We start from the raw sequence: 27,800 nt of genomic DNA, 5'->3' as shown, positions 1-27,800 counted from the left end.
CTTTATTTCTAAGACACTTTGATTCTTTGGTTCATTTCTTCATCGCTGTCTATGCCCGTGCCCTCTGGGGACACCCACTGGCTGTGCTGGGGTTTGTCCACATCACCTCGGGGCTCAATCCAGGCAGGCCGAGGAATAGGGAATAGCTCTGTGCGTCCATGCTAAACACCGGGAGGGAGGAACAAGAGATTTAGGCTGCGATCACAGGCCAGGAAAGCCTACCTAGGCTGACTCGGGTCTAAAAGGTTATAAATTTTGGCTGGGAGAAAAGGCTGGGAAAGGAGAGGAGGAAGTGTAAAAGGACACCAAAAGGAGAAACTGGAGTTGGGGAATAGTGGGGAAAATGAACCAGGAGAGGGAAGGCTGAATCCGATTTGGAGTTGTTTATAATTGACTTTTAAATAAAGCCACGACTTTGGAGGATTCAGCAGTGTAAACAATAGTTTGAAGGAGTGGAGGAGATAGTAAAGTTAAACAGGCCATAGGAAGTCTTCCTTGGAGGCATTTACAACTCCACTAAGAGATGAGCTAGTTGAGCTAAGTAATGAAGAAGGGCTAGGTCTGGGAGATGCTGATGAGGTGAAGTCTATGGAGTTTAGTGACTGATTGGATGGGAGGGGCAAATGAAAAACTAATGAAGGCTAACTCAGGTTCCTAACTGAGGCCCACAAATGAGGTGGTAGTGGTAACATAAAATAGGGAATTCAAGAGGCAGAACAAGTTGGGGAGGGAAGTGATATGTTCAGATTGTGACTTGCATGATTGAAATTATAATGGAGCATTTAAATTGAAGTATCCAAAACCCTATTTTATATTTGCACACAGAAACTATATACTCATATATAGGGCATATATAGCATAAGCATACCCATATACATCTTAGATATTATAGAGTAATTGAAACATTGAGATGTTGATTGCCTTAAGATAATTTATACATTCCAAAAGAAGCAAAGAAAAGGCAAGAGATCTCCAAAGGAGTCTGGAAAACGGGAGGATTAAAGGCAAAGACAACTTGACTAGAATTGGGGTAGTTGAAGAAGGCAGGCTTCTGAAACAGGATCATCTGAACTAGGCCTGAAGGCAGCTGTGGAATATGAAAAAAGTGATTAGCTAAAGAAAATGATAGGGGTTTATGGCCCGAGTGGGAGAAAATGAAGTTTAGCATATTCTAGAAACTCATGTAAAGGCAGTGAGGCTGGGCTTCAGAGGGCAAAACTAGAATATTGAAGATGAATTTGGAGAAATGAGGGGGAAAAAAACGCAACCCACACAGCTTTTGCAGACTTTAGGATGGAGGTTGAATTTTAAGAGTATTAAGAAGCATCAAAGGGTTTTAGGTAATATGATAGGACTTAAGAAGGTAAACATTTCCATGAATAGTCAAGTTAGATAATGACTTCCAAGAACACTCCTGCCACCCACTGAGACAACTCACCTGGAATCAAAGAAAATATTGTAGGGTCACTTGATGTGCCACAGTAAGCATGTGTCCTGGGACCTGAGACACCAGAAGTCTGGACAGTGGAGTCAGCACATCTTTCCAAACCCCAAATGCAGTAAGTTCTATGTGCAGGATTCAGTTCTCATCAATCTAGTCAAAACAGATGTTTTCTCCTTTGGGAATATATTTAATGATGCAACATACATAATGTTATATAACCTTATAAAATTATTTTTGTATAGTATAAAAAGCAATAAAATTGTAACATGAATTGGAAGAAAACTTTTTTCAGATAAAATTTAAATTATTGAGGAGAAAAGATACATCTAAAAGACTCCTACACTGTGTTGATAATGGCAGCAGACAAATGAACCACGTAATCACACTGAACTTTTCAGTTTTCTTGTTAATTTGGCATGAAATTTTGTCATTTACAAAGATACGCCATAATGCATAATACCCCTTTACAGAAAGAACTTGACAAAAAATAGACTAATTACCTCTAACAATTTTTTTTTTTGACAGGCAGAGTTAGACAGTGAAAGAGACTGAAAGAAAGGTCTTCCTTCCATTGGTTCACCCCCCAAATGGCCGCCACAGCCGGCATGCTGCAGCCAGCGCACTGCACCGATGCAAAGCCTGGAGCCAGGTGCTTCCTTCTGGTCTCCCATGCGGGTGCAGGGCCCAAGGACTTGGGCCATCCTCCACTGCCTTCCCGGGCCACAGCAGAGAGCTGGACTGGAAGAGGAGCAACCGGGACAGAACCCAGCACCCCAACTGGTGTCTAGAACCCAGGATGCCAGCGCCACAGGCGGAGGATTAGCCAAGTGAACCGCGGCACCGGCCACCTCTAACAATTTAAAGTACTTAGTCACCACCCAAGAAAACCTGAAATGCCCTAAACTCACGTAAGAAACTCAAGACCGTTTTCCTCAAAATAAACATTACTAACAATTGACTTAAATCTAAGCAAAGTTGTGGGGGCCCATGTTATGGCATAGCAGGTGAAGTTGTCTCCTATGACACCAGAATCCTATATGAGCAGTGGTTCAGGCAGGCCCTGGCTGTTCTACTTTCAATCCAACTCCCAGCTAATGTACCAGGGAAAGCAGTAGAAGAAGGCCCCAGTTCTTGGGCCCCTGCCACTCATGTGGGAGACGTGCAGTTCCTGGCTCCTGGCTTTGGACTGACCCAGCCCTGACTGATGTGGCCACGTGGAGAGTGAACCAGTGGACAGAAGATCTCTCTCTCTGTAATTCTGCCTTTTGAATACATATATATATATATATATATATATATATATATATATAGGTCAGGCAGAGTTAGAGAGAGAGAGACAGAGAGGAAGGTCTTCCTTCCGTTGGTTCACCCCCCAATGGCCACTGCGGCCAGCACACCACGCTGATCCAAAGCCAGGAGCCAGGCGCTTCCTCCTGGTCTCCCATGCGGGTGCAGGACCCAAGTACTTGGGCCATCCTCCACTGCCTTCCCAGGCTACAGCAGAGAGCTGGACTGGAAGAGGAGCAACTGGGACAGAATCCAGCACCCCAACCGGGACTAGAACCCTGGGTGCCTGCGCCGCAGGCAGAGGATTAGCCTATTGAGCCGCGGCGCCAGCCTTAAAATTATATTTTCATACCTTGTGTATCTCCACAGCACGTAGTACAAGCTACACATATAAACAGGCTATTTGAACCCTTGTTAGGTATTGTCTAATGAGGAAGCAGATATACAGACAGACAATTCCAATTCAATAAGCTAAAGTACTAGGTGGTACTACTGGAAATCTGGCAAATCAGGCAGAGCTAAAGCTATCTAGTGCTTACCAAATTATCTCCTTAACAACATACTGCTGGTAGTCAAAGCATTTTATTGGGGGGGGGGGGGTACACATACAAGCACCTAGTCATCATTATCATGGACAGCAAAGTGTTAAAAGGCATAATAGACATTTGGTTTTATCAGTCCATCTCAGTTAAAAAAAAAAAAAAGAAGGCTTGTGTTGATTATGTGCTTGGAATTGAGGATACAAAGACAGCTGAAATAAGACTATTCTGGCTGATACCAAATTAGCAGAAGAGAATGTGAATCTACTAATAGTGCCTATAAACTATTAAGTAGAGTACAGGGTAATGTATGTGTAGACGTATTTACATGGAATAGAAGTACCGCAAGGAAAATATAATTCCGTTGAGAAGTAGGAGAGAGAAAAAATCATGGAAGGATTTATAGGGGAATACAATGCCTGATCAAGTTTCAAAAAGAAAAAGTTTACCCGCTTAGAAAAAGATTATCTTTACAGGTAGAAGAACAAGCCCAAAATCAGAGAGTTGCAATACTAGTCAAAACAAGAAAATACCAGTAGTCAGTCCTGCAGAAACACAAAAGAGATGAGGCTAACAAAGGATGAAGGGTCTTTCATTTACTTTAATAAGAATGTGGACAGATTCAATAAAAATATGAAGGATTTCAGGTTGGGTGTGTAAAAGAATTACTTAAGTGACCATGTAGAAAATGAAATTGGAAGAGGGACAGGCTGTAGGCAGAAGAGAAGCATGGGGATTGGGTCAGAGGTTTTCACTGGGATCTGGTAATGTTTATGAGAGAAACAAGGTAGGTAGTGATCAGAAAGAATGAAAGTGCACATAGCGGAGAGTGGGAAATCTGAGAGAGCATGAAGTATGTGAAAATGAGAAGAGAAAATAGTGATGTCAGTGACTGACTCTAGCATTCAGATAGATATGCAGTGCAAAAGGAAAAAAAACACTGTGCTTCCCTTCAAGAGGCACAAGGGAAAGGAATCGAAACGGTAGGTGGAGACGGGACAAAAGCAAGATGTAGAATTAAAGAGAAAACTCACTTTAACAGCAGGAAATCTGCTATGGAAAGCAGTAGGATTTTAAAGTTTTGAAATAGTAACAGTAAGGAATTTGCAGAGAGCTGAACACAGGTAAGCATTATAAGGAATTTATAGTGGCATTAATCTGTGTAGTCATGAAATTCATTGGTAAACACGGAAGGGGATGATACAAGGAAAGAATAATAAACCTGAAGACTTGGAGGAGTTGATATTCAGAAACAAAAGCACAAAGGGAGTGAAGATTTTTAAAAGAGAAACATATTTCAGAGAGAGGAAGAACTAAATGTGAGAGTTCAAAGGATGAGTGGTTCTATACAGGACCTGTGCAGATACAGGAGTGATTAAGAGCAGTGAACTGAAGATAATGATCATTAGACTTAACAGACTCAAAGAACTGTGAGTCCAGACTATAATACTTAGGCCATGCACATCAACATTTAAATCAGTGACACATAAAAATAATGAAAGGGGTTGGCATTGTGGCATAAAAGATTAAGTCACTGCCTGCAGTGCCAGCATTCCATATGGATGCCAGTTCAAGTTCAGGCTGTTCCATTTTCAATCCAGCTCCCTGCTAATGTGCCTGGGAAAGCAGTGGAAGATGGCCCAGGTGCTTGGGCCCCAGCACCCATGTGGGAGACCTGGAGACAAGCTCCTGCCTCCTAGCTTTGACCTGGCACAGCCCAGGCCATTGAGGCCATTTAGGAAGTGAACCAGTGGATGGAAGACCTCTCTCTCCTCTCTCTCTGCCTCATTCAAATAAATAAATAAATAAATAAACCTTTTAAAAAAAAAGGAAAAAAGTGAAAACCAGGTACCAAAATCCATATGCATCATGAGGGAGTAGAAGATTAGAGGATGGCAGGTGGTAGGTAGGGATGAAGTGATAAAGGAAGGAATAAAGTAGGTACATAGAAAGAGACCAGGAAAAAATGGCATTATATAAGCTAAGTAGTTATCCACACACTTATCCCTAAACTTTTGCTAAAGACTTAATAACTAATAAAATGTTAACCCATTTTCTCCAAGATTATGTTCAGTATCTTTTTTAAAAAAGATTTATTTATTTATTCAAAAGTCAGAGTTACACAGAGAGAGAAGAGAGGCAGGGAAAGAGAGAGAGAGAAAGAGAGAGAGAGAGAGAGAGAGGTCTTCCATCCACTGGTTCACAACGGCAGAACTGAGCCAATCCGAAGCCAGGAGCCAGGAGCTTCTTCCGGGTCTCCCACACGGGTGCAGAGGCCCAAGGACTTGGGCCATCCTCTACTGCTTTCCCAGCCCATAGCAGAGAGCTGGATCAGAAGTGGAGCAGCAGGGTCTTGAACCAGCGCCCATATGGGATGCCGGCGCTTCAGGCCAGGGCATTAACCCATTGCACCACAGCACTGGCCACCTTATGTTCAGTATCTTAAGCCAGAGGGACATTTGATGTGGAAATATCAGACACCAAGGCAAAGTATTTCAGAAAAATTTATTGGAGTACCAGGAACTTTTCCACATCTCTATTTCCAACCACTTGTACCTACACATATGAATAGACCATGTAGGTACTCAAAATTCAGTCAGAAAAATACATGTGATCACTTCAATCTTGGTGAGTACAGTTCCAAAAATAAATTTTAGTTACAAAGTTGAAAAAGGTGGTAGATCAAATCTTCACCTGCTAAAATAACAAATTGCTTCCACTTCTCAGATCTTTATTCTTATCTGATACCTTACTCTATGGGGCAGTCCCCAAAATAATATAGGCTCTTAATTTTGGTGCTGTTCATGTAGTATTTCACATCAAATCAGATGAATGCATGTTTAACAAGACATAAAGAGCACAGTATTTATTAAAATTCATAAATGAACATATATAATGAATTCAAAAATTAAATTTTCCACAAATTTACTAGCAGTTTGTTATATTTAACAATCATTTTAATACTGCTTATAGAAAAAAGAAAATGCAGTTCTATTTTTAAAGCTTATTACATGTCAGTTTCCTCATATTTGATAATATTCCTACTCAAAACTTCCTATGATTTTATCTTAATAATGAAAAATATGTGATATTTTATTACTTAGAGTGCATTAAAATTGATGTAGTTGGATATAATATAAAATTCATAGCACTTTAAAAAATAGAGTATTCTATTCTTTCAAAATGAATACTTAGGCATTTTCTATTAATTTTCTTTCCACAGATGAGCTACAAACAATGAACAGCAGGGGGCGCAAAAACCAAAAACTTTTCCCTGCAAAGGAAAGCACAATGAAAACTAACGGAAAGCAGATAAATGGCTTCCTTACATTTAAGCTGAGTGATCTCCATATAAATATAACATCTTTTAACATTTAGCTTCTTCAACCATAGACTATACTGACGTGGAGAATAACAGCATATTTATAATTATGGCACGGATAATGTTAAAATAGGTAGGGGCCTGAGTTGTGGCATCGTGGGTAAAGCTGCCACCTGACACTGGAATCCTGTATGAGTGCTAGTTCGTGTCCTGGCTGCTCCACTTCTGATCCAGCTCCTTGCTAATGGCCCGGGAAAAGCAGCACAAGATGCCCCAAGTGCTTGAGACCCTGTCACACATGTGGGAGACCCAGAAGATGTTTCTGGCTCCTGGCTTCAGCCTGATCTAGTACTCGATATTGCAGCCATCTGGACAGTGAGCCAGCGGATGGAAGATCTCTGTCTCTCCCTTCCCCTCTCTCTCGGTAACTCTGCCTTTCAAATAAATAAATCTTAAGAGAGAGAGAGATAGATGTGTAAGGCAGCTCAATAAACACCAGGGCTTTTTTCTTCATCACTTATTACATATATGTGTACATGCACACCAGAAACATACATTGAATAAGTGAAAGTTTAATTTTATAGCCATCAATGCAGATCAGAAACCCATACATGGTTGTAGTTTATAATAGCAAATGAGTATAATTATATTGAAAATAAATAAAACTAAATGAGAGATATGATGTTATTTATTCACATACAGTCTCAGCTTTTTCTAAATAAGAGAATATGACTGCCAGGGAAAGTGGATGCAAACACAGAATATTCATGGTGCATTATAGTGTTCCTCAGGATGTGACCCAGAAAATCCTACATCAGCATCATCTGCAGTGATTGTTTCCAATGCAAATTTCTGTCCTACTAAAAATCTACTTTTGCAGATTGATGGCAGTAGAACCTCAAATTCCTCTGGTAAAACAGAAACAAGAATGGTTGGTTTCCAGGTTCCTGTGAATGTTTATACATCACATTTCGTTAGGATAGCACTGTATCTGCTACCGATCATCATTGGATTCCTTTCTTTTCTTCTACAATGACGTGCTCAGATGACTTGCTCAAAAATATCCTGATCTTTTTTCCTCCTCTTTTCTGTGAAGAACTACTTGGGACAGTAGGAGATAAACAAATCCCTCCTTTTCTGAGTAATGGCTATGGCATATTCTTTCAAATAATGTTCCCCCAGCACTTTGTATGTTTCCTAGACACAGGAAGACATGCTCTACTTAATAAACAACAAAAACCATGCATACATGCTCGATGATATAATTCTACTTTGGCTACTTCCTTTCCTTCCAACATATCAAATACTAAAGAGTGATATGCAAAATTAAAAAAAAAGAGCAGCATAAAGTCTTATAAATTGGATTAATTTTAAAGCAATGGTAATTTATATAGAATGAACAATGATATTTTAACTTTTTAAATTTTAAATTATATTTTATTTATTAGAAATGCAGAAAGATAAAAAAAAAAAAACAGATTTCCCATCTGTTGATTCTCTCTCCAAATTACTCTAACAGCCATGCTGGGCCTGGCCAAACCCAGGAGTCAGGAACTCCATCTGGGTCTCCCATGTAGATAACAGGGATTTAACCATTTGAGCCATCTCTGCTCCCTCCCAGGGTGTGTGTTAGCAAGAAGCTGGAATCAAGAGCAGAGCTCAGATTCCAATTCAGGTAGTGGTCAGCCCAAGTAGCATCTTTTTTTTCTTTCTTTCTTATTTTTGACAGGCAGAATTAGACAGTGAGAGAGAGAGAGAGAGAGAGAGAGAGAGAGAAAGGTCTTCCTTTCCATTGGTTGACCCCCCAAATGGCCGCCACAGCCAATCTGAAGCCAGGAGCCAACTGCTTCCTCCTGGTCTCCCATGTGGGTGCAGGACCCAAGTACTTGGGCCATCCTCCACTGCCCTCCCGGGCCACAGCAGAGAGCTGGACTGGAAGAGAAGCAACCGGGACAGAATCCGGTGCCCCAACCGGGACTAGAACCCGGGGTGCCCGTGCCGCAGGCGGAGGATTAGCCAAGTGAGCAGTGGCTCTGGCCCCAAGTAGTATCTTAACTGCTGTGCCAAACGCGCATCCTGTATCTATTCATTCTACGACTTGAGGTTTTATCGGTGAAATTCACTGATTTAGATTTTACTAATTTTTTTCCAAAGATTTATTTATTTGCTTGAAAGGAAGAGTTACAGAGAAGTAGAGGCAGTGAGAGAGAGAGGTCTTCCATCCGCTGGTTCACTCCCCAGATGGCCACAATGGCCGGAGCTACACCATCCAGAGCCAGGAGCTTCTTCCAGATCTCCCATATATGTGCAGGGACCAAAGGACTTGGGCCATCTTCTACTGCTTTCCCAGACCATAGCAGAGAGCTGGATCGGAAGTGGAGCAGCCGGGTCTCAAACCAGGGCCCATGTGGGATGCCAGCACTGCCTTACCCACTATGCAACAGCGCTGGCCCCAGTAAATTTTTTAACAAGTTATTTATTTGAAACACACAGTGACACACACACACAGAGAGAGAGAGAGAGAGAGAGATCTTAGAGAGAGATCTTTTATCCATGCTGCTTTACTCTCCAAATGGCCAAAGTGGCTGGGGCTTGGGCCAGGCTGAAGCCAGAAGCCAGGAACCCGATTCAGTTCTTCCACATGGGTGACAGGCAACCAAGTACTGTGCCATCATCTACTGTTTCCTCAGGCACATTGTGGGGAGCTGCATTGAAAAGGAAGCAGCTGGGGCTCAAACCTGCATTCCCAAATGGGATGCTGGAATTGGAAGCACCTAACCTCATTGTGCCATAACAGCTGCCCCTACATTTAAGACTCAAGTATCTGAATGAAAATGTAACATCTCTTAACATATCATCATATATCATTCTTAATCTACTTATCAAGACCAAAAGAAATTCCTATTAACCTAAAACAAAAACAATAATTTCTCTTTCGTCATCCAGAGATAAGCACTCAACATTTTAGTACTTAATTTTTTCTCAACACACACATAAAATAATTTTTCCAAAGAGTGGATCATATTCTACATGTTGGTATGTAATCTGATTTTTTTTTTTTTTAACAGGCAGAGTGGATAGTGAGAGAGAGACAGAAAGAAAGGTCTTCCTTTTTGCCGTTGGTTCACCCTCCAATGGCCGCTGCAGCCAGCGCATCTCGCTGATCCAAAGCCAGGAGCCAGGTGCTTTTCCTGGTCTCCCATGTGGGTGCAGGGCCCAAGCACTTGGGCCATCCTCCACTGCCTTCCCAGGCCATAGCAGAGAGCTGGACTGGAAGAGGAGCAACTGGGACAGAATCCAGCGCCCTGACCGGGACTAGAACCCAGTGTGCCAGCGCCGCAAGGCGGAGGATTAGCCTGTTGAGCCATGGCGCCGGTCATAATCTGATTTTTTAAAACATTTATTTTATTTATTTGAAAGGCAGAGTTACAGAGAGAGGGAGAGACAGAAACAGAGGTCTTCCATCCACTGGTTCACTCCCCAAATGGCCACGATGGCTGAGAGTGGGCCAGACCTAAGCTAGGAACCAGGAGTGTCTTCCAGGTCTCCCATGTGGGTGCAGGGGCCCAAGCACTTGGGTCATCTTCTGATGCTTTCCCAGGCCATTAGCATGGAGCTAAATGGAAGGTGGAACAGCTGAGACTCAAACTGGCCACTCAGTGGCTTTCTCCACTGAGCCACAACTCCAGCCTCTGTAATCTGTTTTCCTCACCAGATATTTTGTGAATCACTTCTAATTCAGTCGATGAAAAGTTTCATCATATTTTTAGTGACTGTGTTACTTCATAGTATAAAAGTGTCACAATTTACAGGAGTCTGCTCCCTTCACCTGCAGTTTTGCTTTACACAATTTGTCATCCATGTCATCTGTGGTCCAAAAATATGAAATAGAAAATTCCAGAAGTAAACAACTCCTAAGTTGTAAACTGCACCCCATTATGAGTAATGTGATGAAATCCCCCAATGTCCATCTCCAAGTCACCCACAGCATGAATCGTCACTTTTTGCAGCATATCCCTGCTGCATGAGCACTTGCTAACCCTCCATGAGTCACTCTGCAGTTGTCTCAGTTGTCAAATTTACTGTCATGGTAAATCACAGTGCTTGTGTTCAAGTAACCCCTAGTTTTGCTCAATGATAGCTCCAAAACACAAGACTAGCAATGTTGGCCATCTGAATATGCAAAAGAGAAGCCACAAATCACTTGCTTTGAGTGAAAAAGAGTTCTTGAAGTTGCTAAGATCTGTAGTAAGAATAAATTGTGAAAGAAGGAAAAGGAAATGTGTGTTAGTTTTGGTATTGTACCTCAAACTGCAACAGTTCCAACCACAATCTGTATTAAGTGCTCAACTAAGATGTAAATGCGGGGCCAGCACTGTGGCATAGCGGGTAAGGCTGCTGCTGGCAGTGCTGGCATCCCATATGGGCACCAGTTCAAGTCCCAGTTGCTCCACTTCGCCCCTGCATCCATATGGGAGACCCAGAAGAAGCTGCTGGCTCCTGGCTCCTGGCTCCTGGCTTCAGATCGATGCAGGTCCAGCTGTTGTGGCCATCTGGGGAGTGAACCAGTAGATGGAAGACCTCACTCTCTCCCTGCCTCTGCCTCTCTGTAACTCTGCCTTTCAAATAAATAAATAAATATTTAAAAAAAAAAGATGTAAAAGGCATGAAATGTGTGTGTGTGTGTGTGTATAGAAAAATACATAGTATATACAGGCTAAGCATCCCTTATCCAAAATGCTTGAGACCAGAAATATTTCAGATTTTGGGGAATATTTGCATAGAAATTACTGGCAGAACATATGAAATCCAAAGTCTGAAATTCTCCAAGGTCTGAAACTTTTGAGGCTCTTATTGGATTTTGGAGCATTTCATGTTTTCAACCTTAGCATTAGGGATGTACTATCCAAGGTTTCAGGATCCATTTGGGGTATCGGAATGTATTCCCTAGGGGAACCACTATCTTTCACTAGTCCCATATTATTGCACATTTGGATTATTTCTTGTCTTTAATCCCTATTATAAATTGGTATTTTTGCTGTCATTCATCATGCTTTTACCATAAATTCTTACAGATAGAATTACTAGGTCAAAAAATAATGTGTGGCCGGCGCCGTGGCTTAACAGGCTAATCCTCTGCCTTGCGGCGCCGGCACACCAGGTTCTAGTCCCGGTGGGGGCGCCGGATTCTATCCCGGTTGCCCCTCTTCCAGTCCAGCTCTCTGTTATGGCCCGGGAAGGCAGTGGAGGATGGCCCAAGTCCTTGGGCCCTTCACCCGCATGGGAGACAAGGAGAAGCACCTGGCTGCTGGCTTCGGATCAGTGAGATGCGCTGGCCACAGCGGCCTTTGGAGCGTGAACCAATGCCAAAAAGGAAGACCTTTCTCTGTGTGTCTCTCTCTCTCACTATCCACTCTGCCTGTAAAAAAAAAAAAAAAAAAAAAAAAAAAGTGTGTATGGGTGCATATCTGTCTGTTTTTGCCTATCATTACAGAGATATTATTACTTTTTGTAATAAGTTTGTTTCAAGTCCCAAATCCATTCTCCATTGCAGCTTCCTGCTACTGTGTATCCTAGAAAGCAGCAGGTGATGATGGTTCAACTGCTCCCTGCACCCACATGACAACCTTGCTTGAGGTCCTGGCTTCTGTCTGGCCCAGGCCCAGCAGTCCCAGGCATTTGGGTAGTAAGTCAGCAAATGGGAGATTTCTATCTCTCTCTCTCTCTCTCTCTCCTTTCAAATATATAAAATATATTTATATTTCAAATATCCTTTCAAATATATAAACTAAACATTGAAAAAATAATTTTTAAAATGTCATGGTCACTATTTACTATCTTTTCTCTTTTACCTTCATCAGTTTATCTTTTGGATTTCTTCATAGAGAAGTTTTTGAGATTTTTTTGTTGTTGTTGTTAGTTGGTCTTGTTTTAAACATCCACTCGATCAATCTTACAAGAGTTCTGCTTGGGAAAAAATTTTTCCTTAACTCAAGATTATACAAGTATTTACTTATACATTTTGGCATAAAATACAAAGTTATGAACCCAATTGTATATAAAAATTTAAAAACCCAATTCCTTCATTTATTCACTCAGACATATTCATTCATGTATACTGGGCACACAATTTTTCTAAATGGGAATAAAGCAGTTGACATGATTGCCATGGTCCTGCTGTCACAGAGTTATATCCCAGCAAGAATATGATCATGTAGCACATAATTGAATATGGGATTTCAAATCAATGGGGAAAAGAATGGATTATTCAATATATAATTCTGTTACAATTAAATAAATTTGATTATTTCATCCCTGACACAGCATATTTCAAATGGATTTTAAAATCTGTTTTTTAAAACATAACCATGAACATTGTATGAAAAGTAAATGAATATTACCTAAAGAAACATTATACAGGTTCTTAAACATGGAAACTTTAGAGCAATATCTCAAGACGATTTTGGAAATGAAATCATATATTTTTAAAATAGAATAGAACAAGAAAATTTTTGAACAATAATCTTTATTAGAGTATTTTCAAAGGTACATATAATCCTGAGCTACTGCATTTATACATTTATCATTTACTCTTTAAAGTTTACAGTTATTTTGTTCCAAACTCTCTGATGAATACATTTTTATACTAATCAGAAACATAAATAATTTAAAATGTTAGTCTTATTCCTGGAATTACCAATTAATTTACTCAGATAATCTCATTATCTAATCCTACTATGTGAAATATTTTAGAACATTACTTCTGAATTAAGCAATTTGTTTTTCAAAACTGCAAAGATGGGCAGTGGAAGAGCTGATTCCATATCCTCGTGAATCTTAGAAAAGTATGTTGCTTTTGGTCTCTGATCTATTTTCTTGAGTAAATTGGTAATTATCTGATCAGTTATATTTGGTAAGATTGGTAAGAGTACCTCTAACATTATCATTTTAGTTAGTGTAAAATATCATAAGCTCCCTTCACATATATGTGGTACATAATTATCTCAGTAAGAAAAATTTATCATGATCTAATGAAAAGCAGCACAATCCAGTGTAAATATATACTTGATTAAGTGGTGAAGTATTACAAAACATGTTATATGAAATGCTTCCTCCAATCTCTATAAAGGAATACAGGTAGCCAACATTACATTAAATTCTGTAAATCCAGACAAAATCTTTTATAATTGGTAAATAAAAAGACAAAAATGAAAGACAAAAAGTTCTATGATCTTTGAGAAAAGTCATTTATCCAACATTTCCAATTGTGGGCAAATAAATATTTTCATTTCTGTTTTTTAAATTACTACCAAAATATTGTATCTTTCTACAAACAACAGAAAACAAGCTTACAGTATCTACAAATGTTTTTCTCTGACAAAGATGTCAAGTCTTTGAAGGTACACCCAAATTTTTATTTCCTGAATAAGGGCACTATAATCTTAGGTTAAAGTTACTGTAAGTAGTTCAAGCAAAAATGCACATTGTTTAGATTTTAAAGCAAGCAATTTTGATGACATTTAATTAAAATGTAAGTATAAATGTGAACCTATCGAAACATTTATTAACAATTCTTGGGAATACTCACAACAAGTAATGGAATAACTAAAAAATAATGAAAGCATGAGACTATATGTACTGTTTGGTGACAAATCTGAAAATATCTTTAAGAGATTTTAAAGAACATAAAAACACAGCTTTATTATTCCAAATTTGAAAACCTAGCAGCAAAACAATCTATTTGCATATAATGTAGTGCAATGAGCATTTGTTCATAAAAGACTCTGAAAGTCTTGAAACTATTATACATAAACCAGAATGGAATCCATTAGGATAAATGATTTGAAGATGTCCAGAGTAGCTTATCAAGAACTACTAGACACTCTCACCTGTTATCACTGAATCCTAAGCAAGCTTATGCAAAACTGTGTTCTGGATAGCTGACTCTTATGACTCCCCAGTAACAAGCTCGGATAAGGCAGATCAGACCTAGAAGATAAGCAATTGCCCAGGAAACATAGGTTGCACGAAATCGCCTTGCAAAGTCTTGGGTGCCAACCTAAAATAAAAAGCAATGTGAAAACACAACATTAGATACTTGAAGAAAATACCCACTTAGAGAACATGTTTTGGTTTATATGCAATTTATATGAACTAGATTCCCAGAGAATCCACAAAGTCTTTATAAAACCCGAGTAGGTTTAACATGTGCTGACTAAAACTGACAGATGATATTGCTACCTATATTTACAATCAGTTTTATGAAGTAAACAAAAAGGCACATTAAAATGTTATCTCTAAAATATATCTAATCTGTGTAACTCCTTACTATCCCGTGACACAACCTGCTACTAACCTGGAGCCAGGTGGACTAACTAAGGAACAAAGAGCACAGAAAGTAAATGGCAGCAAAACGGGACAATTCCTTCCTCTTCCCCTTGCATAATCCCCACGCCAACTGCTTGGCTTCCGTCTCCCCTAAAAATAAGCCAATCCCCACATCAGTAATAAATCTCCGCTTGGCTTAAAGAGAAAAAGATACTGCGTGGCCACATAATCAAAACAAATGGGCTTTAGTTAAATGGATGGTAAAGTCCCCAATGTCAAGGACTTTTCAGACTTTTCAAGGGGTTCAAAGACACCATTTCATTTGGACGACCAGGCTCCATTTAAAAAACAGGCCTTGGATTGGGTTTCTGATTACCCATGATCCTTCAGAAGCCTCCAGGCCTGGCACGCCAGTGCGGAAGCCTTTTCAGGGACCATTGATCAGGGACCAGACCTCACCATTATTGATAGTTAAGGGGAAAGAATTCAAATGGTAAAGTAATACTCACAGTTAACCCAACTCCAATGAAAATACAAATCATTCCAATAGTAATGTATGCACAGCAGCGTCTTCGTGGAAGTGCACTACCCACAGAGGAGCTGCAAATTCATGAAAGCAACAGAGAACTTAAGTTTTTACATAGATTATCCATTTCATCTTTGAGTCCTCCAGGGTCTTAGTAATATTATTTTAAATATTTTCATTTATTTCTTGGACTTGATACATAAAAACCTGCATAAAATATCATTTGTAATGAGTTATGAAATAATAACTGGTGAACTTGTGGTATTATTGAGACTTTAAACAAAATTCAAGCCTTGGTTATTGACAACATCCACAAAAATATCCTGTGTTCTCTAATGATCCTGCAAGATAATAATATGTTCCCAAGAAAATCACTTATAGAATGAAAAATCAGTGCTAGCTTACATATAGCATTTGATTTTCTTTTTACAGATATAACAGTATATGTTTGGTGTAGAAAATTTGGAAAACAAACTGATAAAAAGGAAAAGTAAAATTACGTGTAATCCCACCATCACAAAATAATAACTCAACATTTTGGCATATAAATTTTTTATAACTTACCAACATATAGCATCAATACTTTTCTATGTCATTAAGTATTCTCAAACTGGAGTTCTGAAGATGAATATAAGATAATTAACCAAATTCCCACTGTTGTGCATGTAGAATGCTTTGATTATTATAAATAATGCCAGCTAAATATAATTTAAAAGCATTACAATGGAGGCAGGCATTTGGCTTAGCAGTGAAACTGCCAGTTGAGGACCTTACATCCCTTTTTTTTTTTTTTTTTTTTGACAGGTAGAGTTACAGACAGTGAGAGAGAGAAAGAGAGAAAGGTCTTCCTTCTGTTGGTTTACTCCCCAAATGGCCGCTGTGGCCGGCGCTACGCCGATCCGAAGCCAGGAGTCAGGTGCTTCTTCGTGGTCTCCCATGTGGGTGCAGAGGCCCAAGCACTTGGGCCATCCTCCACTGCCCTCCCGGGCCACAGCAGAGAGCTGGACTAGAAGAGGAGCAATCAGGACTAGCACCTGGCGCCCACATGGGATGCCGGCGCCACAGGCGGAGGATTAACCTAGTGAGCCACGGCGCCAGCCTCCCTTGCATCCCATATTACAGTGCCTGAATTTGGGACTTGGGTTCATTCCTGATCCCATCTTTCTGCCATTGGAGCAGCAGTTATTGGCTAAGTAGTTGGGTCTTTGCCACCTGCATGGGAGACCTAAATTGAGTCCTAAGCTCCTGGCTTTGGCCCCCAGCTGGGGATCCTTGCAAGTATTTGAGGAATGAACCAGGGAATGGAAGCACTCTTTTCTGTCCTCTCTCACCCCCACCCCCACCTTCTATCCATCCACTCATACATACTTATTTTAAAATAAAATAAAATATTGCTTATTTTTCATCATTTTCTTAAAATATTTTAGGGGCTGGCATTGTGGCATTACAGATTAAGCCACTGCCTGAAATGCTGGCATCCCATGACTTTACAGTATTGTTTGTACCTTGTGATGTGTCTGAAACATTTAATACTAAATTAATTTTTTTAAGTATAGGTCTGGCATTGTCTCGCAGTGGGTTAAGCCACACTACCTGTGACACCAGTGTCCCACATGAGCACCGGTTTGAGTCCTGCCTACTCTCAAGTCCCAGCTGTTCTGCTTCTGCTCCAGCTCTCTGGTAATGCACCAGGAAAGGCAGTGGAGGACTTGGGCCCTACCACCCATGGGGGAGACCTGAATATAGTTCCAGGTTCCTGGTTTTGGCCTGACCCAGTCCTGGCTGTTGAGGCCATTGGGGGAGTGAACCAGCAGATGGGAGATTTCTCTCTTCATCTCTCCGTCTCTCTGTGTGTCACTCTGCCTTTCCAGTAAGTCTTTTTACAAAGACTTTTGTTTTAGAATTATAATTACAAAGTTATTTTCTTTTATAGATTTACTTATTTACTTGAAAGTCAAAAAGAGAAAGGTCTTTTATCTGCTGGTTGACTTCCCAGTTGGCTGCAACAGCCGGAGCTGCACAGATCCAAAGCTAGGACCCAGGAGTTTCTTCTGGGTCTCCCATGTGGGTGCAGGGGCCCAAGGACTTGGACCATCTTCTACTGCTTTCCCAGGCGCATAGCAGAGAGCTGGATGGGAAGTGGAGCAGCCGGGACTCGAACCAGCACCCATATGGGATGCCTGCATTCCAGGGGGCGGCTTTACCTGCTACGTCACACCAACGGCTCTGAGGTTAGTCTTTTTTTTTTTTTTTTTTTTTTTTTTTTTTTTTGACAGGCAGAGTGGACAGTGAGAGAGAGACAGGTCTTCCTTTTCTGTTTGGTTCACCCCGCAATGGCCGCAGCGGCTGGCGCACCGCACTGATCCAAAGCCAGGAGCCAGGTACCTCTCCCAGTATCCCACGCGGGTACAGGTCCCAAGGACCTGGGCCATCCTCCACTGCCTTCCCGGGCCACAGCAGAGAGCTGGACTGGAAGAAGAGCAACCGGGACAGAATCCGGCGCCCCGACCGGGACTAGAACCTGGGGTGCCGGCACCACAGGCAGAGGATTAGCCTATTGAGCCACAGCGCCGGCCGAGGTTAGTCTTTTCAAAATCTCTTCATATAGCCAAAAAGCTTCGAGGAGATTCATAAAAGAATATACCGCTATTGCAATTCTCCATTGAAACTCCAAATCCTACATGACTTCGATCTCGCCACTTCTAATTTTGCCAATTTTATAAACAATATAAGCGTAGCAGAACTCAAATAGCTAAATCAGCCCTTTCTTCTCTTCCTAAATACACATATATTTAATAACACATATCGTATGTCAAGCACCTTTAGTGAATGGTAAAATGAGTTCTCTGATTCGCCTTACTATGGCCAGTGTGAAGATGATGCCTAACACATTGTAACTTCTCAAGCAAAATCTGTTTTGTAAGTAAAATACAGAAATACATCATTGATTATACATAATTTGGAAATGGACTACTCCAAAGAGGTTAATTTTGCAAAAAAATTATTCCTTTTAACTGCCAAATCTTTTTAAAAATTGGTGAAATTTGCTGCAAATACATATCATAAATGTTCCTGATCACCAGAACTCAAACATAAATATCTGGATGACCTGAGGAGTTATTACTATTTCGTCCAGCTTGCTACCTGGACTTATTAGGGCATTTAGGATCCATTGCTTTTGTATTATATTAGGCTACTTAGACTACTTTTTGGTTTTAATTCTTATGCATCAATTTAGTAGTTTCCCCGGCCTTATACTTCATAGATGGTTGCTTCTTATTACTCTCTTTGTATGCGCCTCCAGCAGCCTCTAAGCTATCACACATTAAAAACCAAATAAGACTATTAGAATTATGCATTGAATAAGCCAAAGGTATTATGTGATTACCAAAAATCTTTTCCCTGAGCAGGAAAATACACCTTACTACATAAATTTAGTGTGTGAATTCTGCTTAGAAAACTCATGTCCATTTTTTAATCACTCAGCTTAAACAGTCACTGTTTCTGAATTATTAAGTATCATGTCATCATAAGGATAAGGCACTGACGAACAAGTACTTGTTGCATGAATAATAAAAGTTCTTATATATATTCCTATGTACTGTCTGTATGCAATATATAGTACTGTCTGTACAATATTAAAACTTTCTGTGCAAGTGTTTAACTGTGTGCTCCTGTGACTTGTTCTTTTTAGTTGCTCAATATTCCACATGGGACTTCCACGTTGATATGTAAAGATCTAGGCCATTCATTTACACAACCATTTTTCATTATATGAATATAACAGTTTGCTCCTTCTCCCAATTAATAGAAATACAGATATTTTCCTTAACATTTTGCTATTGTACCAGTCTTGCTTTGAACACACTTTTCCTTATATACATATGCATAAATTTCTCAAACATGTACACAGAAGTAGAATCACTGGATTGTATTCTAGGTATGTTTTCAACTTTAATGAATATCAAATTTATGTCCTCATGAGTGCTATATGAAAGCTTCCATTGCTCCACTCTAATTTTCATCAGTACTTCAATACTTGGTATTGTCCTCACTTTTTAAAATTTCATGGGTGTGAAGGGTATTTTATTATAATTTGAATCTGCACATCCCTGGTTTCTAGCAAGATTAAACATCTTTTCAAATGCTGGTTGGCTACTGAATTTCCTTTTTCTATTAATTGCTTGTCTGTATTGCCTCTTTGCCTTCATCATCTGCCTTTTGCATATAATTCACAGATGTTGTTTATATAATATATAAACTATTCCATGCAAATATCTACAATGAATATATCTCTTATAGCCTGGATATTTAAAATTAAATCTTAATAATATCTTTTTCTGAAGACTTTTGACTAATGAAATCAATGTAACATAAGATAACTTTAATTTAGTCAAAATTATCAATCTTTCCCTTTAAGGTTTGTGGGTTTTTTTATGCCATCATGTAGGAAATTCTTTCCTACCTTTGTCATAAAAATATTTTTCAATTCTATCTTTCCATAAAATTTTAGCTTTTTGTATTTATCTTGATCCACAGGAAGACAGTCCTTGTATTTGTCAATTTTCACTTTACATATTTTGGTGTTATTTGGTGCACAAAAGTTCAGAATTTGTTTCTGATGAAGTAAGCGCAAAATAGTTCTTATTTCAAAGAGTGTGAGTTAAGTTACATGTAAAATGCCCTAACAGAGAAACTCAGAAAACAGTAAGCCCAATTTAAAATTTGTTTCTCTACCATATCAAATTCAAAGGCAAATGTACAGCCTCAGACAGGTAAACAGATCTGTTTTGTGATTAAGTAGAATTGCCAGACAACACAGGTATAAGGTTCTTGCTGCAGAAGTCTTTTCCAGTCAATTTGAAGAAGGGAAACAAAACCACGACAAGAAATGCTTCTCTCTAAGGAGTGTATTAGGAAGCTGTACTTACCACTTCTGTTCACATTTCAATGACCTTCACCTAAACACATGACCACTCTGCAGTCTCTAGCTGGGCAACCAGAAAAACTCAGAATTTCAGTTCACTAAAAAGAGAAAGTGAATAGCATCCTCCCCTATTTTAATATTTTTTCCTTGGTTAATGTTTCAGGACTGTATCTTCTTCCATCCTTTTTACTTTTATTCTATATTCTCCTACTTTTAAAAAAAAAGCTTTTCCATTTATTTGAAAGGCTGAGTGAGAGACAGAGGGAGTGGGACAAGGAGAGGGACAGAAGAGATAGAGAGGGGGTGGGTGGGGTGGGCAGAGAGGCCTTCCATCTACTGGTTCACTCCCCAAATGCCTGCAATAGCCCAGGCTGGGTTAAGCCAAAGCCAGGCGCACAGAACTCCTTCTAGGTAGTGGCAGGAACCTGATTTATCATTTGTTGCCTGAGAGGATGCACATTAGCAGGAAGCTGGATGGAAAGTGAAGTAGCCAGGACTCAGATCAGGTATTCTGACAGAACGTGGACATCCCAAGCAGTGGCTGACTCAAATGCACCATAAGGCCCACCCTTATTCTCATTTTTATGTGTTTCTACTTTAAATTGCATGTAAGTGTTCTGTTGTTTGTTTGTTTGTTTTTTGACAGGCAGAGTTAGACAGTGAGAGAGAGAGAGACAGAGAGAAAGGTGTTCCTTCCGTTGGTTCACCCCCCAAATGGCTGCTACGGCCAGCACGCTGTGCCGATCCGAAGCCAGGAGCCAGGTGCTTCTCCTGGTCTCCCCATGCGGGTGTAGGGCCCAAGGACTTGGGCCATCCTCCACTGCCTTCCTGGGCCACAGCAGAGAGCTGGAATGGAAAAGGAGCAACTGGGACAGAATCCAGCGCCCCAACTGGGACTAGAACCCGGGGTGCCAGCGCCGCAGGTGGAGGATTAGCCAAGTGAGCCATGGCGCCGGCCTTGTTCTTAGATCCAGTCTGAAAATGTCTGGTGTGCTTTACTGTTAATGTTAGTCTAATACATACAGATTACTTCTGCCATCTAATTTTAGCTTCCTGTTGTTTATCTGTTTGCTTTTCTACTTTTATTTCCAGAATTCTTTTAGATTAGCTATAATACTAGTACTACATTTCTACTTACTATTTTCATAGTTTTACAATTTATTTCATTTAGTAGTTGTACTTAAACTTTTAACATACCTATCTTTATTATTATTCTTTTTAAATTATTTATTTATTTATTTGAAAGGCAGAGTTACAGAGAGGCAGAGGCAGAGACAGAGAGAGGTCTTCCATCCACTGATTCACTCCACAGATGGCCTCAATGGCCAGAGCTGTGCCGATCCAAAGCCAAGGGTCAGGAAATTTTTCTGGGTCTCCCATATGGGTGCAGGAGCCCAAGGACTCGATCCATCTTCTACTGCTTTCCCAGACCACAGCAGAGAGCTGGTATTGGAAGTGGAGCAGCCAGGGCTTGAACCGGCGCCCATACAGGATGCCGGCACTGCCAGCCCCTCTTTATTATTATTATTATTATTACTATTATTATTTGTTTGAAAGGCAGAGAGACAGAGAAATTTCCCATCCACTGATCCACTCCTCAAATGCCTACAACAGCCAGGGATGGGCCAGGCTGATTCCAGAAACCCCAAACTCAACTCAGATTTCCTGTGTGGGTGGCAGAGATTCAACCTCGTGAGCCATCACCCTTGCCTTCCAGTCCATTAGCAGGAAGCTGGAATCTGGGGCAGGCCAGAATTTGAACGGAGGCACTGTGAAATGAGATGCAGGTCCACAAGTGGTGTCTCAAACTGCTACACCAAACATCCATCCCCATGCATGTCTGGCTGCTAAGAATAAACTTGCGGCCGGCGCCGTGGCTCAACAGGCTAATCCTCCGCCTTGCGGCGCCGGAACACTGGGTTCTAGTCCCAGTTGGGGTGCCGGATTCTATCCCGGTTGCCCCTCTTCCAGGCCAGCTCTCTGCTATGGCCCGGGAAGGCAGTGGAAGATGGCCCAAGTCCTTGGGCCCTGCACCCACATGGGAGACCAGGAGAAGCACCTGGCTCCTGGCTTCGGATCAGCGCTGGCCACAGCGGCCATTGGAGGGTGAACCAACGGCAAAAAGGAAGACCTTTCTCTGTGTGTCTCTCTCTCTCTCACTATCCACTCTGCCTGTCAAAAAAAAAAAAAAAAAAAAGAATAAACTTGCTATAAACATTCATGTACAGGATTTCTTTTTGAGTACCTGGTCCTTTTTAAATTATCTTCTATCTGTCTTCTCATATTCTTATTTTTTAAAACAATGAGGTCATGGTTATAACATTCTATATCTAATATCATAAATCTGAAGTCTTTGGGAGTCCAATTACCCTATTTATCTTTTTTCTTAATTTGAGAGAAACTGTTTATAGTCTCCCTGCAGTGAAACTAAACTTCACCATTTTAAACTGATTTCTGAGATTCAGTTTTCTTAGACCATACAAATGATGTAAAATATAAATATCAAACTCACAATCATTATAAATTCTATATACTGTATATTTCCTTTTTTGTTGTGATTTTTTTTCCTGATCTAATCTTTTTATGGAGAATAGTATTTCAAAGATTTTAATGGAAGTGACTAGAATTCCAACCATTCTACCTTCTGTAAGGCAAAAGCCTTCTCTCTCATTCCTCACCTGAGCGCTGAAACCCCAGGTTCTAGGTCTCTAGTTCAATAAAAATCCCCTGGATAGCCCTGCTGATCATTTCTTCTTCTTCTTTTTTTTTTTTTTTGACAGGCAGAGTGGACAGTGAGAGAGAGAAAGGCCTTCCTTACGTTGTTTCACACCCACCCCCCAATGGCTGCTGCGGCCGGCGCACCGCACCAATCCGAAGCCAGGAGCCAGGTGCTTCTCCTGGTCTCCCATGCAGGTGCAGGACCCAAGGACTTGAGCCATCCTCCACTGCCCTCCCGGGCCACAGCAGAGAGCTGGACAGGAAGAGAAGTGACCAGGACAGAATCCGGCACCCCGACTGGGACTAGAACTTGGGGTGCCGGCACTGCAGGTGGAGGATTAGCCTATTGAGCTGCAGCGCTGGGCAATCATTTCATCTTCATGTTTGGACCCTGGGGATTTTCTTAAATCTCATATGAGTTGAGCTACACATTTGAAAGGATGTTTGTTATAGTTAATTCATTTTCAAATTACTAGATGTAAAAGTCAGGAACATATAATAAAAAATATGGACAGTGACTCTCCAAATGGAAAAGATCATTCAATGTTCACAAATCTGTAACCATTCACTTCTTTAAATATTTATTTTATTTATTTGAAAGAGTTACAGAGAGAGGTAGAACCAGAGAGAGAGAGAGTCTTCTACCTGCTGGTTCACTCCACAAATGACCGCAATGGCCAGAGCTGAGCTGATACGAAGCCAGGAGCCAGGAGCTTCTTCCGGGTCTCCCATGTGGGTGCAGGGGCTCAAGGACTTGGGCCATCTTCTACTGCTTTCCCAGGCCATAGCAGAGAGCTGGATGGGAAGTGGAGCAGCCGGGACTCCAACCGGCGCCCATATGGGATGCCAGCACCACAATGCCAGCCCCACCATTCACTTTTATATTGCTAACCTTCCCCTTCACAAAACACCCTCTGGCACACTAGGGTTGTGATGCACACCAGGAAAATGCTAGTGTAGCTAGTGCTATAGAAAGTTAGAAAAGAAAAAGGTGCCACACATTCTTCATATTACAATTTTCAGATATGGCAGCCAAAAATGGCTTTATTAGGAGAGGCTTAACAACAAAGATGGAGGGGCGGGCATTGTGATGTAATGAATAAAGTAGCTACAGCAATGCCAGCATCCCATACAGGCGCCAGCTTCTATCCTGGCTGCTCCACTTCCAATCCAGCAACCTGTTAATGTGCCTAGAAAATCAGCATGAGGTGGCCAAGTGCTTGGGCCCCTGCACACATGTGGGAGACCCAGGTGAAGCTCCTGAGTTCTGGCCCAGCCCTGGCCAATGTGGCCATCTGTGGAATGAAACCAGTAGATGGAAGATCTCCTTCTCTCCATCTCTTTCTTTCTCCCTTTCTCTCTGTAACTCTTTCAAAATAAATAAGTTTTTAACAACAACAACAACAACAACAAAGGATAAAGATGTAAATGGATGAAGGAGTAGGTCATTTTAGGTGATAGCAGCAGTGCTTGGGCATTAAAAAGAATTTTGTTCAAGGAACAAGAGTAGAATGAACATTTTGCCAGAGAAGATGTCAGCAAATGAATAGGACAAGAAAGGATTTCTGGCTAACTTGAAAAGTTAAAATAGATGCTTTTCAAGTAAATGAGAGTAAAGAAAATAACCAGATCATCCCAAGTATAGCAGGATGAGATTAAGAGACAGAATTAAGAAATTATATGTTTATAAAAGTAGAAGAATTTGTTGAATCTGGTACATCATGTAGGGGTGAAAGAAAACAAAGGCAACGCTAGAAAGGTTAGCAAAGATTTAAACTTGAAGGACTCTATGTATATCCTATTAAGAAGTTTAGAGTATGATTTTGTATTTTGGGTTTTTACTCCATAGTAAACCATATGGTGCATTTGTGCCAACAAGTTAAAAATGTCCTTTGTCTGCATGCTTTTATAAGCTGTTAAACAGACAAAGTAGAGCATGTTAACCATACTTAAAACCTTATTCTAGGCCGGCGCCGCGGCTCACTAGGCTAATCCTCCACCTTGCGGCGCCGGCACACCGGGTTCTAGTCCCGGTCAGGGCACCGATCCTGTCCCGGTTGCCCCTCTTCCAGGCCAGTTCTCTGCTGTGGCCAGGGAGTGCAGTGGAGGATGGCCCAAGTGCTTGGGCCCTGCACCCCATGGGAGACCAGGAAAAGCACCTGGCTCCTGCCATCGGATAGGCGCGGTGCGCCGGCCGCAGCACGCTACCGCGGCGGCCATTGGAGGGTGAACCAACAGCAAAAGGAAGACCTTTCTCTCTATCTCTCTCTCACTGTCCACTCTGCCTGTCAAAAAAAAAAAAAAAAAAAACAAAACAAAACTTATTCTAATTTGCCTATTCTTCCCATATGCCCATAAGACTAAATTCCTTGAAGGCAAGATCATGTGTTTTATTTGAGTATCCAGGACTTAGCACAGGACTATTGGTTGAACTAATAAATACTTACAAAAGATAGCACTAAACAGGAAAATGATGGGAGAACATTTGAGAACAAGAGCTTGCTATTGTGTAAAATAATAAGAGGTGGCTCACAAAGCAGTACGTCAGTGAAGTTAGAGAAATGATATTCAATGATGATTATCATGGATTAAATCAATATCTGTACAGTGTTAGGTCCATTATAACATCTGCATGGAATTATAGTACAAGTTGTTCATCAGAATGGTAGAACTACATCTCCAACCCAGCAGTGGCCAGGGGTTGTCCAGATAAAATAGAAAGACCCCGTTCAGCTACAACAGCCTCAGCCATTGCATCCATGGGCGACCATGATGGGAGAAAATGCATTCTCCACATGTCTGCCTGTGAAATAAACACATGACACAGTAGTTTAGTGCTAATGATTTACTTAACTCCCATACCTTAAAAATAGTGTTAGGCTATTTGTGTTTAAAGAAATAAAATGCAGGGCAGGCATTTGGCACAGCAATGAAGATACTGCTTGGGATGCAGGCTCTGCTTCTGATTCCAGTTTCCTAATAATGAACACTTTAGGAGGCAAAAGATGATGGCTCCAGTACTTGAGTCCCTGCCACCCATATGGCAGACCCAGACTGAGTTCCCAGCTCCTGGCTTCAGCCCAGCCCAACCTGGGAACGTTGTGAGTATCTGAGGAGTGAACTAGCAGGTGAAAGGACTCTGCCACTTTACTTTTCAAATAAATGAAAATAAATAAATAAAAAAATTTAAAACATAAGGAAAAAGAAATAAAACTCATAATCTTACTCCAACAGAAAACCATCATTTTTTTAAATGAATGGAAACATTAAAAAAAACCACAAAACCTACATCTCAGCTATTAAGTAGCCACGTGATATCCACATCTGTGCTCAAAGAAGTACATGACTGCCCTGAGCTGTTCCCAGCTTAGCATGTGACTCAATTCTACAAACCTTCCTTTTAGAATGATATCTAAGCTGATTTATTCCATGCACATTTCCAAGCAAGTTGTTCTTTCAGCAATTGTTACAAAATCTTCTTCCTATTAACATACTGTCTTGTGATATTTTAACAAATCATGAAGTATCTAGACAAGATGCTCAATACATCTTTATTTTGGTAAAAAATATTGTCATTGTCCTAAGACAATTAACCAAGCAAGTCCTTAACCTCTCCTGACAGTTTCTCATTTGTAAAACAAGGCTAAATCCCTGCGTTCTAGGATTGCTGGAAAGATTGCAGCTACTTATACATGTGTATATAAAACAACTATCCTGGTGTTTAGTGCATGGTCTGCTAACAAACAAGAAGTATTTTGCTTTTTATTTTCCATAAGTATTTTTCTTATCCAAAGTAAGGTCCTTGGTGGAGATACATGCAACCTAAGTTTGCTCATTTTTGTTAAAATAGATAATATACAGAACTATGTTCATTCACAGGCAAATTCACAGATGTTGTGGGGGTGCAGGTGCATCTCTCAAATGCAGATTTGTATGTGTTCTTATTTGGAGGTATCCACGATGCTTTCCTGGGTACAGACAACTATCGAATTCAGTAATGTTAAGAATTTGGAAGATTAATTTCACAAATAAAAAAGAAACCATTTGTTCCCTTGAAGCCAAAAATATGCTATAAAGAAGTTATTTTCACAGAACTGTCTATATTTAGCAGGAATCATAACAGAGATAAATATTTTTTCTCCATATACTTTGTTTTTCAGAAACTTTTAATTATTTTCCCCAAATTTCATTCTTGAGATTTCTCTACTCCTAAAAAGATAAGGTATTATATTACATGAAGAATCACGCAGATTATATCATTTTATATTTTCAATTTACAAAATTTAATTGTCAAAACACTCTGGTTTAAGTTATAATTCACACGTAGAAATGTAGAGTAAGTTTAAAAATGTTGTCAAAGTAAAAAATGGATTAGAAAGCAGCATGCTACACAGAGTTAGGAACAAAATGTGAGGAGAATAGGGTAGGAGATACATGCTCAAAGAGGAGAAAAAAGTGTCCTGGGGAAGCCCCCATGGGAGGAGGGGAAATGGCTTGAAACTGCGTGGTGAGTGCTAAGAGGCACCCAGAGAACCACAGCCCTGGACAGCTTGAGTCAGCAGTATTATTTGGGGGGGCGGGGGGAGGGCGGTTGGTCTGCAGTAATCCGTGGGGACAGCCAGGGAGAGTATGGCGTGGGTCCGCACTGGACCCAGGGAACTGGCAGTTGCTTGTGGTCGCCCGGGGTCCTAATGGAAGTGAAGGGGGCC

General features: G+C 40.6%; 1 protein-coding gene across 1 annotated transcript in view; it reads right to left on the bottom strand.

Annotated features, from left to right (window-relative positions):
- Window positions 1-13,154: 13,154 nt before the first annotated feature.
- Window positions 13,155-27,800, bottom strand: part of PIP4P2 (phosphatidylinositol-4,5-bisphosphate 4-phosphatase 2) — a 67,952-nt gene continuing 53,306 nt past the window's right edge. The window contains exons 6-7 of the mRNA XM_062189507.1: window positions 15,430-15,520; window positions 13,155-14,651 (exon numbers count right to left, since the gene is read on the bottom strand). Coding sequence (XP_062045491.1) covers window positions 14,508-14,651; window positions 15,430-15,520 — 235 coding nt within the window. The 3' untranslated portion in view covers window positions 13,155-14,507. The remainder of the gene's footprint in view (window positions 14,652-15,429; window positions 15,521-27,800) is intronic.

The sequence above is a fragment of the Lepus europaeus genome, chromosome 4 (assembly GCF_033115175.1).
Source record: "Lepus europaeus isolate LE1 chromosome 4, mLepTim1.pri, whole genome shotgun sequence".
In the NCBI taxonomy this organism is placed as follows: Eukaryota; Metazoa; Chordata; class Mammalia; order Lagomorpha; family Leporidae; genus Lepus; species Lepus europaeus.
Note: the sequence above shows the minus strand (reverse complement) of the source record. Positions and strands in the feature narration are given on the sequence as shown.